A 13,321-nucleotide genomic window follows, 5' to 3' on the forward strand; every position below is an offset into this window, starting at 1 on the left:
CTAAAATTGCAATTACAACGGATGAAAGTAAATTATCAAAAAAGTGTACGCATTCAAAACAATTTCAATAAATACCTGAATGAACAATATATATATCGAAAATAACAATAAATATGAGTTAACAGAAATAAAAGTTTAAACTAATAATTAAATATTAATAAATAAAGTATGTCGTATCTAGTAAGAAAATGGGTTAATTGAAGTTTGAAAACCTTCCTCCAACTATAAACGCGTACGAAATGGCCCGTTTTTTATATACAGTATAAAGAATCTTTACGTCTTTGGCTGATGAACGGAAAGAAGTATATAACCCGGCGTAAACCACTTGCTAAATAGGAACTGTAAAAAGGAAAAAAATTGGATGAAGTTTTAACGTATTCGGGGCAAACTTCAAAACAAGAAACTGTCGGAAAATAAATCCATAATTGTAAACCTGGTGGATTGTCGGTATTATAAATTAATAGAATATTGAGATGAAAATTTTTTGATATTATAAACCAAAGAGATTTTGAGATAAACCAAATGACATTTTCCAACGTATCAACTTCAATTTATATTTGACACCCATGGTATAATGCCAATTAATAATAAAATAGACTATATTTATCAAAGCTTCAATTTATTTAATTTAAACTATCCTTTAAATTTAAAGTGAAATGTCAAAGAGTTCTATTTAAAACACACCGGACAAATTATCGCACCAATCAATTTATTATGTTTAAATTTATATTTATTTCATTTATTTTTATCCAAAACTGTACATATATTACATAGAACCAGCAGAAAAGATTTCAATAAAATTTATGATTGGGGCATCAAGGGCGTTATAGAAAAAGCGACCAATTGGCAGCCGCTCTGGATAAATAAAATGATATTAATCATTTAAGAGGTGTCTTAAACATATTTTTTTCAGTCGCTTACATGATAATCCACTTACAATTTTGTATTGAAAACTTAATAATCTTTGAATATTTGGCCGATCCATAAACGTGGCACCCGTACGTCCAAATAGGTTTGAGTAGGTATGTGTATGTCGAAAGGTTTGTTTTAATGGTAATTTTGATCGTCTGTTAAATAGGCAATAAAACATTTTAAATCGTTTGTTAAGTGTCTGTTGTTTTAATCGTGTGTTTGAATTTCAAGTTAGGCTTGTATCAAATTTAAGTCCTAAATAGTTAACTTTGTCGGATTGAGGAACAGGTTCATTGTATAAGTATATGGCTTAGAGGCAAGTCTCACTGTGGAGTGTAAAAGTGATACGTTGTGACTGTCAGGGGTTCAGCTTTATTTTCCAAAGTTTGTTCCATTTTTCAATTGTTGATATGTGGTTTGGTAATATGAGGGAAGCTTGTGTACAAGAGGGATAACTTGTTAACATGGCGTTGTCATCTGCGTATGTGGCGGTAATTGCATTCTTATTTGAGAGCACATCAGAAGCAAAAAGTGTTTATATCAGCGGATCGAGTATTGATCCTTGGGGCACACCTGCAAGAATTCTTCCATCTCAGAAATCTCAGATACCTGTTTTACAGCGAAAAATCTCTCCTTAAGGTATGAATGTATAATCAGATAATAGGCCTGGGGTAAAAATAATATTAATTTGTGTTATAATGCCTCATGCCATACTTAGTCGAAGGCCTGAGAAACATCTAGAAACACTCGCGTGTAGTTTCTGCTCGAGACATTAAGTAATGAAATCTGTAATTCTGTGAAATTGATGGAATGATGAGTTCGAAAGCCCAGTTGTTGGTCTGGTAAGATGTTTGAAGTAGCAATAGAATCTTTTGTAAATTAAGTTTTCGAATAATTTAGAAGGAACGGGTAACAAACTAATCGGATGATAAGATGATGGGGAGCTTAAACTTTTATGAGGCTTTGGGATCATTTTAATGTAAGAAAGTTTCCAATGCATGGGGAAAGTGTGTAGTTCCCAAAATTGCTTTAAAAAAAGTAGTCAGAAATAAGACGGCTTTCTTGGGAAGTTCTTGAAGAACTTTAGCTGTTATCAAATCATGACCAGGTGATTTTTTTTACTAAGTTGTCTTATTTCTTGTGATCTTGTTTTGAAGTTATTGGTTTAGGTGGCAGATCTAGAGGTATAGGTGTCATAAGTGAAACTGCTATAAATTATTGTGTTTAATATCGATTAAGTTATGACGTTTGAATACCTCGGAGAGATGATTCGCAAATGTTTTGTACTATTTTTGTCAGAAATGATCTAAGGAATATTATGTAAGTAATTAATTATCTAAGTACCCTTATCATTCCGCGAGGAGCTGAGACCGCTATGACGTAGGCTAATACGCCAGAGGCTCCCATCCTCTCTAGACAAGCTTTTTAAATGTGTTCGTATGATTGTTATTTAAATTGTTTTATTTCTTTTTCAATCTATTCAAAAGTTAAACTATTTTTTTGTCAATGACAGATCTTGTACGCTGTGAAAAGTTTCTAGCTCTTCTTTTTAGAACATTAGGTGCTTTAAATAGAGAGGATAATTTGGAAGATTTTCATTTTGAGTGTGAGACAAAGAAGATTCCCTCCCTGCATTTTTTTTTTAATAGATCAACCGTGTTTAAAATTAAATTCATTATCTTTCTACATTACATACAGGAATTAGAGTCTATTGTAGTCAAAATAATAAACAGTAAATAATGCTTTCTTTTCTCCTTTATTTATTTTTGTACTGATTAATCCATTTGCACAAAACGTAGCGTTGTGTCCTTCCATTCTGCTCCGCATAAAGATCGCTTTCAGTTAATAGTTTTCCTTCGTTAATTTTATTTCATATTATTCTTATTCTTAAACCTTTTTCAAAGGCTCCAGTTAGGAATTTGGGTGAAAATGACAGTGTCAGGGTTATTATTGGAGAAAAGATACATCAGGGCAAAGTCGCCAGGAGAAGGAAGGTAAATCACTCTAAAATAGGAAGAGTTCTTCGCGCTTCAGAGAAACAAGGCTTCACATCAAAAGGCCAGTACTAGGTCCACCTAGGTCGACAGATGTGAGAGACGATCGATTCATCCGTCGTCAGGCTCTACGAAACTGCAGCATTACAAGAAATGAGATAAGAATACTGATAAGTCCGAAATATTTCGATGTCCTCCAGAACTAAGAAGAATTTATTTATTTAGAAATCGTGAGATGCGGTCTCGTGTGATGTAGGTTTCAGAAAAACATTTTCTTTATCGTACCAACGTTTCGATCTTTATTGAGATCATCTTCAGGTCTCAAAGTGTTTGTCTTCTGTGTAATTGGGCCATTCTTGCGTGTCGTGTCGAGAGTGCTAATCACCACACACTAAGAAGAATGCTCAATGAAACCTCAGGACCCACATCAAACCCATGTCTAATTTTCTTTCGTGTATAAAGTATCCACCACTTTTTCATTTAGGAACATTCTGGATCAAGGTATGATCTTGAAAAAGAAAGCAAATTTAGTAGCTAATGCCAAGCTTTCGGCGTATTTTAAGGTCATCATGAAGGCAAAACAATCTTAAATATGTATACAGATTGACATATTTAAGTTTTTTATAATGATGAAGTATGATGGTGATCTCAAATTTCTTTGAAAAACGATTCAGTCCCAATATTGCCAAGGACTGTTCAAAAAATCAATGTTTAGACAGATTTAAGATTGTTTTGACCTCATTATGATATTAATGTAGGTCGAAAGGTTGGCATTACCAACTAAATTTGCTTACTTCTTCTTCAAGACCATTCCTTGATCCAGAGTGTACGAATGTATACAAACACTTTGAGCCCTGAAGATGATCTCAATAAACATCGAAACGTTGGCAAGAAAAAAAAAATGTTTTTCTAAAACCTACATCACACCAGACCGCTTCTCACGATCTCCGAATAATCATATAAGATAATATTATATCGTATGGCTACTTGAAAATATTTTTAGCACTGCCATCAAATCATCGTTTGTAAACATTTTTGGTAAAAATGTATTTCCTTAATAATTTGAGCGTTTATAAAACTTAATACTTGGCATTTTACAAATTAAATATCAAAACCGACCAACTTATCGTAATTTAAACTGTAACTTTAACTTGTAATATTTTGTTTTATGGAAATATTACATAAATTGTTTTTAACATATGATTTATAAAGATTATATATATTTTTTAAAGTAGAACATGTAGTGCTAAACCTGTTAAACACAAGGAAAAGAGAGGATTTAAATTTTGAGATGAACCGACTGTTTTTAAAAAAGAATAATTGGGATCAGTGTCCACCCTAGTCCAAATGACTGTGTCCACAGCGATGTCGACCACAATGCCGATGAGTGTGAACCCACCAGGTGAAAGGGAGCAGGCGAAAGGTGATCCTTTGAAAATGTAACCCGGTTTATAATTCCCGCTTCTAATCCTCCAACACAGTTCGTGTTCTTTCTTCAAAGATGATTTCAAATACTTGCAATAATCCTCTAGCCATCTGTGTTTGCAGTAAGATTCTAGGCAGTCTTTGGCCGCCTCTAGATCCAGGATGTTAAGTTTGGACCCGCCGATGACCACGGTAAAGCAGTCGTAGACTTTCATATCGCCTTCAAAAACGGGAAAAAAGAAAGGGGTTTGTTTATTCATGTCGAAGATCCCGTCTATCTTCCATCCGCTGATGTCGTTGTTGTACAACTCCTCATTCCATTCGCTCGGCCTGCAATGGGGATTAACGACGGCTTTGTCTATATAGTAAGTCTGCTCTGTCACCTGGGACTTGAGCGAAAGCTCGTATACGTCGACTATTGAAAACTCATAGAAATCATTGACTTTCTTGAACTCGCCGATGCACTTGCAAGCGGTTATGACCATGTCTATCGAGACTATTGAAGCGATACAGTGCTCAACTTTCTTCCGGGTCTGGTACACTGTCATCGTTTCTTTGAACTGGTAATTATGGGCTACTATCAAGTTACACAAAATCTCTGCCAATATCAAATAAAATAAAACAATTTTCAACATTACTACAGAGATTAATTTTGTAAAAATGTAATAAAATTTTAAAGAGGAACAGCTGGTGTTTTAAATTGATGTACGTATATTCATTTTTATATACATTTTTTTTCTCCAAAAAAGTCGTTTAAGCATCAAAGTTGAATGTTACTTTATGGTCTACTGAGGAAATAGAGAGAAAAAAGAAAAAGAGAGAGGGGGAGAGAGAGAGAAGGAGGGATATAGAGCGAGAGCGGCCGAAATGGAAAGAGAGAAAGATAGAGAGAGAAACGGGGAAGAGAGATAGACAGTGGCAGAGTGTGAGAGAGGGAGAAGAGAGAAAGTAAAAAATAAATGTGCGAGTAAAGAGTGTGGGATAGATAAATAAATAGACTAATTAAACAAAGAAATAAATTTAGATAATTAGAGATAGAAAGAGAGGAATGCAAACTTAAATATTTCTAAGTAGTGGAATATTTTTTGATAATCTGTCAATAGCGAAATACAAGATATGTATATCGTATGGTTACTTTTGTTATTTTATTAAATCACCGTTTGTAAACAAGTCCTGTGGAGGAGACAAGCATGGGAGCGGGGATTGGGTGGGAGTGATAGAGACAGAAATATATAGATAAATAGTTAGATAGCTAGACAGAGAGAGAAGAGACAGAAGAAATCGAGTGTGAATGAGAGTGAGAGGGGAGAGAGAAGAGAGAGAGAGAGAGAAGGATAATAGAAAGAGAGAGAGAGTGTTTTTAGTCAAGCCTGTACTTTCGTTTTAAGCAAAGAACTTATCAAGTAACTCAAACAGAGAGAATAAAGTAAAAAATCAGCGTATTTGAAGAATATTTCCAGGTGATTTTGTCTTCAAAATAGGTGGAAACGTTATTATTGGAAACGCTTTCTCAAAATAATTTTGTTTGTTAAAACCAATTATTTCCTGTTTTATTTTTCCTTAATATACCACGATTTCGTTGCTAGAGGTTTTCAAAAATAGTGATTAGTAAATTTTCAGCAACTGTCTAAATTTGTGAAAAAATTTTACTATAAAACATGTTCCTCCGATCATAAGCATTTTTTAATACCTATTGCTCGATAAAATTCAAAACGTCGAATGTTTCCTGTTCCGCCCAATTTAGTAGTAGTTAGTTGTTTGGAAGTAGGAAGTTGATAAACTATGTTTAAGTTGAAAATGTAACGTTTCAGTCAGAATAAATTTACATAAAACTTTCAAACAGGCGAGATGCAAATTCAGTAAGATGCACAATTCACCACTTTCAAATAATTATTATATCTTTTGAAACTTTACCATCTATTTATTTTTTTAATGATCCTATATTTTAACTTTAAAGTCTTTCTACATCTTTATCTTAAATACACATCTTAAGAGAGAAAAATTAACCCTGAGGTTTTGTAATAGGAAGTGTAAGTGTTTAATGGCATAAAATTAACTTCACTCTGCATAAAATCATCCCTTCTCCTATAATTTACAGAGTTTTACTAATTTAAAGTTACCTGTCTGAGACCCAAGTGCCGGGCATCGGCGGAGGAAATTGGATCTCGGTCATTTTGTCCGTCTGGGCGACTTTCTGCACCACTTCGTCGCAGGTCGGGCTCGTTCCTTAAAAAAGAAATTCCTAATTTAAAACAAAGGTATGAAACGATCAAATAAGAAAAATAAAAACTTGTGTACAAGTAAATAAAGATTTTGTGATAAATATTGTCAGAGTTAAATTCATCACTATCTTTAATAGATGTTTATTGTTCTATAATGTACATTCTTGAATTCAGACAATGCCTGCACACAATATATAAAATACGTAAAACCTCATTTTTTCTTCTTAACAAACTGTTTGTTGCATAACAAATTTTCTCCATCCACAATCTTTTTTATAGCCCTAACAGCAATATCAGGAAGAAAAGATCTCGGAAGCTTCACACATTTAATATTCCATTTTTTCACAGCTTTTACAAGGATTTAAATATAAAGAATTCAAAAATCTTTAGATATTTTATTAATGAGCAGTATTAGTAGTCTTCTTTTGAATATTCAAATATTAACCCCCAATCTTCTCGATTTATATGTGCACAACAAATAAAAGATAAGATACTTGGAATAATGCAGTATACAAACATATTTATAAGAATTTGTACGCTAAGAAAATACTCTAATTAATCTGAATGTGCCATGGGAACGACTGTACCATATGCAATATGAAATAGCCTAGATCGGGAGCAGATTGAAGAAGAAGAAGGCTAGAAGATCGAAATAAATATTTAAAGTAGGTATTTACGTTATAATTATGTAGGATATTTTGTTTTAAGTGATACTTAATTATAATTAATAACTAATAAATTATATTTAATGTTGGTTATTTACTTCTATGTTAAGATAAATTACAATTAATTAAGGTTTTTAGTTGAGATAAAAAAGTCAATGGCACGAGCGGGATTCGAACCCACGATCTTCGGCTAGTTACGCCGCTGCTATACCACTTGAGCTATCGTGACCTCGATCCACTCGGACACTAACTTCCCATCTCAACCTCACCTTTTGAATTTCCCTCCTTTTTGCCATTTTTAAAATGTCATGTAACCGGATTGGATTCTCGACGACAAATGAAATGGCCACGGAGAGCTTTAGTGAAGTATACTTCATTTTAAATCATTAAATTCACTAATTTCATGGTCCGCTTGACAAATGAATATATTACAATTAAATAAGGTTTTTAGTTGAAATAAAACTTTGTCGTCGAGAATCCAATCCGATTACATGACATTTGAAAAATGGCAAAAAGGAGGGAAAATTCAAAAAGGTGGGGTTGAGATGGGAAGCTAGTGTCCGAGTGGATCGAGGTCACGATAGCTCAAGTGGTAAAGCAGCGGCATATCTAGCCGAAGATCGCGGGTTCGAATCCCGCTCGTGCCATTGACTTTTTTATCTCAACTAAAAACCTTAATTAATTGTAATATATTAATTGGTCAAGCGGACCACGAAATTAGTGAAGTTAAGATAAATATTGCGTTTTTGTTCAAAGTAACGCTTTTTATACTACAAATTAGCCTCTTTTAAAATCAATTAACTTTTTCATTTCAAATTAACTCTTGCTTTACAGCAATAAAAACATAGTGATGTAAAATAAAATTCCCGCATATTTGCACATTTTTATAGAAGCCATAGAACAAAATATTACAATTAATATTAAAAATTAAGTTAAAAAATATTTTCGTTGGTGATTTATTTAAAATTTAAAATGGGAACTTATAGAAAATACCTTGGGAAAAATACTTCAAATTAAAAGCCAAAGTTTAAAGTGAAATATAAAACTAAAGGACTCTTCTGTTTTTAATATAAAATTGGTTCTAATCTAAAATAATTACCCCATGAAAATGAATTATAATTAACATTAATGGTTATAAAATATCAATCATAAAGACAGATCAATTAAAATCAATCAATCAATCCAAAATTACCCGTTTTAATTTGAAATTAATCATTTTCAACTTGAAATTAACCCTTTTAAATTGAAATTATCCTTTTTTACCTTCAATTTATCCATTTTTAACATTGATTTAACATTTTTTAAATTTCACATTAACTTTAAATTAACACTTATTAATTTTCAATTAACCAGATTTGTTAAATATAAATTTATTGGGTTCTTATAGCTTAATACAGTTAAATTAACTCTTTTTTGTTTGAAATTAACCATTTTCTCACCAAATTAACTCTTGTTAATTTCAATTATTTTAACTTCAAATTTCCTTTTTTTTTCAAATTTACCCTTTTTAAAGCATTAAGAAATTGGAAGATGTTATGACAAATGTTTATGTATGTAAAGTAAAATTCCTTTATATTTGCGAATTTTTGTTTAATAATAAAATAATTGGGCTCTTAGTTAACTTAAGATTTACTTTAATAAGTAAGGTTACTTTAATTATAATTAAAATTTAAAATTATATACACTTAAATATTACAAAATTCATCTTCTAATAATTCGAGATTCGTTCAAAAATATAATATACTCGGTTTAAAAAAAAATTATATTACATTTAAAAGTCTAAAAAAATTCTATTTAATTTGATTTAACTTTTAATTTTAATTGTATTTCATTTTCACTTCTCTTTCACACGTAAGTTATTACTATTATATTCCTCATAACGGTTACTTTTTATAAACAGTTTCTTCTTCTAGTTTTGTTGAAAGTATAGCAGTAGTTGCCTCTGATATGGCATCAGTGGAGCAATGCGTAAATAATAAATCAAAAGGATTCGTTTTTTCCTTTCAATTATTTTCAGAGTTGGAGAAATTTCTCAGAATTTTATTTCATCTCTGCTGAAAGCATTACTAGGTATTATTTAAACAGATAAAATAAAAACATTAATGAATTTTCAAAGAAAACAAAATCACATTCAAGCTTTGCCTTTTATCTAAATTGCAGCTATCCTAGGAATGGATTTAGATCGGGTAGGTTTTTGTTTAGGAGGTTAACTCTCTGCCTATTATCAGTTACCTTGATCCTCTAATTTGTTTCAAATCATTCATCAAATAATTAAAGAAATTATAACCTTTGATCCCATACCCCCTTATTTTGTGGCAATTATGACTAATGATTCGACAGCCAATTTGTAAAGGATTTTACCAATATTCACTCTTTTTCATTAATCTTCCTTTCAAGCTGTAGATAATTAATGTCTACAGACTACTAACAGTAACAATCTCGTTTCTCATAGGTTTAAAAAAAAGTGTTTAAAGTGAAATACAATGACCCCAAACGCTACAGAAAATAAACCGCTTTTATTGTACAGATAAATAAAATCTAACAAGTTTATAAAGTATGTATGTTTTCTCTTACCGATTTTTTGTATTATTCTAATTACTTTATATATGTAAAAAAATCAATTAAAAAAAGATAAAAGGTATGCCTAAATTTTGTTCAGATAGATTAATCAAAGCGGAACATTAAATAATTTTAATAATTATTACATAAAATATTATTAAGATAATCCATTACAGTTCGTGGTCCGATAGACCAATTAACATTTTTCAATTAATTAGTATTTATGAAAGGTATTGGTTAAGATAAAAAGTCAGTATCACGAGCGGGATTCCAACCCACGACCTTCGGCTAAATACGCCGCTGTTCTACCACTTGAACTATCGTGACTTCGATCCACTCGGACACCAACATCCCATCTCAACCCACCTTTCGAATTTTCCCTCCTTTTAGCCATTTTTCAAATGTCGGGTAATCTATTTGATTCTCGGCGACAAATGAAACGGCCACGGAGAGCTTTAGTGAAAATATACTTCATTTTAACTTATTAAATTCACTATTTTTCGTGGGCCCCTTGACCAATTAATATCTTTCAATTAATTAAGGTTTTTAGTTGAGATAAAAAAGTCAATGGCACGAGCGGGATTCGAACCCACAACCCTCGGCAAGATACGCCGCTGCTCTACCACTTGAGCTATCGTGACTTCGATCCGCTCGGACACTAACTTCCCACTTCAACCTCTCCTCATGAATTTTCCCTCCTTTTTTGCCATTTTTTTTTTCTATTTGATTCTCGGTGACAAATGAAGTCACAATAGCTCAAGTGGTAGAGTAGCGGCGTATTTAGCCGAAGGTCGTGGGTTCGAATCCCGCTCGTGACACTGACTTTTTATCTTAACCAATACCTTTCATAAATATTAAGTGTTAAGATAGTTGTTATATTAATTCAATTCTGCAAATCTGTCAATTTCCTAATAAAAGCGGTATAGAATGAAATAAAAATTCTCTTCTTTAACTTTTTCCCCTTGAAATGTTGATATTCTGCAACCAGCTATAAAAAAATATACCTGCATCGTTTTTACACTTTGGATTATTGAAGTCGAAAGTTTGGGAAAATTCCGTGATGAATAAAAGCGAAAGGATAAAAAACCACGTAATTTTAAGAAGTCTCAAATCCCGACGAAGAGATGATTCAAACTAAGTTCATTGCATTAAAAAGTCCATGGAAACGGCCACACCTGCCATTGTGGATTAATTCCTTATTTGCATTAACCCCTATCGAGTCGGATTTAAAGCTATTCCCGTTTCCTAATACTTGCGTAAAACCTTTTCATCAAAAGAAGCCTATATAAACTAATTTGTCATAAAGATGTGATTATTTGCAGACTGAATACAATTTGGTAATAATTGTTTAGTTGACGTTCAACACACGTTTTCTAGTTTCTAAGTGAAATCCTTCAGAAAATGTACCATTACAGGAAAAAACACTATGGTCGGAATCTGGCCGGCCAAGGGGATAAGCGGGTAACGACGCTAGCTCTCTCTATTTTTCCTTGTCAAACGCTAACGATGTTTATTTCCTGAACAAACGAGTTTATTTTACTTTTAATTAATTTTTTCTAGATAAAGCTCAAAGTTAACATCCCTTCAAAATGAAACGTGATCGATTTGTTAATCACTTCTAGTTAGTGCACATAGTTTGCATAAAAGCTGCTAAGGATCAACTTTTTTGTAAATATCAACTATTTACCGTTAATCTGAAACATACGATTGAGAGAATAACACTAATGATTCCTGTATTCGGGCAAAAGACGTCAAGGGTATAAGCAGGGAGAGGCAAGACGCTTGATTTTTGCAAGTCACACACAAACGATGCTAACAAACCAATGGTACAACCACAGGATATAAGCAGGGGAAGACGACTGCTTCATTTCATGAATTAAAATTCGTATGCCAGCATCATCTCAAATCATTACAATATCAAAGCATTAAACGTTGATTATTGGACCACATCAAGTAGATTCAACGTCAAGGGTAGAAGTAGACCAAGCCCAGACTTCTGTCAGAAGTAAACAATATAAGAAAGTATAAAAAATAAAATAAATAACCTTGTGTGTTGATTTTGAAACGCCCTTGGTTAGTTAACCTCTTGTTGTCTTTTAACATAGAACATAAATTCCATAAAGACGGATATGTGAGAACGTTATGTTAAATTTGGCCATCTGACAAATCATCAGGCCTAATCTAAGCTGCATTTACGTGGGCTCTAGGTTTCTGATGTACTAACTTTGGCATTTCAGCTCTCGATTTCGGCCGATAATCGCGAGCGGTAGCATAAGAATCTTGGCTTATACTGTTGAATAATTCAGGATCATCGACCAACTTAAACCTGTGACGTGCTCGTCGCCGATGTGCCATTTGAAAGTGCGTCGTAGTTCGAGGCGATATCCTTTAACCACTGCACAAACCCTTCCGGGAGACGGTCTTCCGAATCTAATGTTCAATAGATGTCTTCTTCAGATAGTTCAAGCATTTATTAAATTGTTTTTATGCGGCTTTTACTACAACCGATGGTACTTAACCTGGTGAAGTTGGGATAGAATATTGGGCTTTTCAGTGTCAACAATAGAAAAGTTTCTTGTATATTTAATTTAAGAGGAAAAGCACTCGACCAGGGAAAATCGGATTATGATGAATCTGGAGTAGTATTCACTTTCTGCCCTACTCTGAGCCTTCGTGTTTAACCGCTTAGTGTTTATTCGAAATGCAATCTCACCGCGTCCCTAAACTAAACGATTCCATATAATCTAGATTTGCTAAAAACAGCTGAAAATCCACTTATCTTTTACAAGTTTGAAATAAATAAATCTAAAATAAATTTTCTAGCAAAAAAACACGTTTTAATCAATATTTTAGCTTAGCGAATAAAACAAATAATGATCCTAATACCGTAGATAAGCCCTAAACGTACAGTAATGTTTTTAGGCACTTACTTACGGTTTGCTTATATTCTGTTTTTGTTCATGTAATACACAGATGAAATATTTGAAGCTGAATGCAGTATCATATATACAGAAATTCTCTCTCCCGGTATCTCGATAATATCAAATTCTAGCCATACCAGAAACTTGGGCACTCTAATTATTTCGCCATTCCCAGGCAGCATACTATGCTAGAAGAATTACATGTCAGTTATGTTGAAAATCAAAAACGAAATCGAAAAGAGTCGAGGTTGAAAGATTTAAAACTTGTCTATGTGCCTTTTAAAAGCAGATAAACCTGACAGTTATTTATTTGTTCAAAAATCATGTTAACAGTTTTTCGTTAATGAATATTAGATTTTTTGCTTTACGGGTTTAATTTGCGGAAAGAGAAAGATCTGATAATTTAACCGTGGAACGGAATTTCTATTTGCAGACCCTTTTGCGGGTGGAAAAAGACCGCCTGGATTGTCACCAGGTTGGAATAGATATTAGCCACTTGGGCCCTTTTAGCGAAATGGCAAATTGCCTGTTCCTCTCGTTCGTCCTAACGATCGGACTGTTTCGATGATAGAACCGCTAATCTCCTGACTTTGATTATTAGCAAAATCTCAGTGTGAACGGTA

The 13,321-nt window shown here is 32.9% G+C and overlaps 1 protein-coding gene across 1 annotated transcript in view; it reads right to left on the reverse strand.

Annotated features, from left to right (window-relative positions):
• The window catches only part of LOC112127754 (protein APCDD1-like), a 204,110-nt gene that overhangs the window by 90,855 nt on the left and 99,934 nt on the right, over positions 1–13,321 (reverse strand). The window contains exon 2 of the mRNA XM_024229151.1: positions 6,452–6,557. Within this exon, the coding sequence (XP_024084919.1) occupies positions 6,452–6,557 (106 nt within the window). The remainder of the gene's footprint in view (positions 1–6,451; positions 6,558–13,321) is intronic.

The sequence above is a fragment of the Cimex lectularius genome, unplaced genomic scaffold, assembly GCF_000648675.2.
Source record: "Cimex lectularius strain Harlan isolate CLEC.00 unplaced genomic scaffold, Clec_2.1 scaffold300, whole genome shotgun sequence".
Taxonomy (NCBI): Eukaryota; Metazoa; Arthropoda; class Insecta; order Hemiptera; family Cimicidae; genus Cimex; species Cimex lectularius.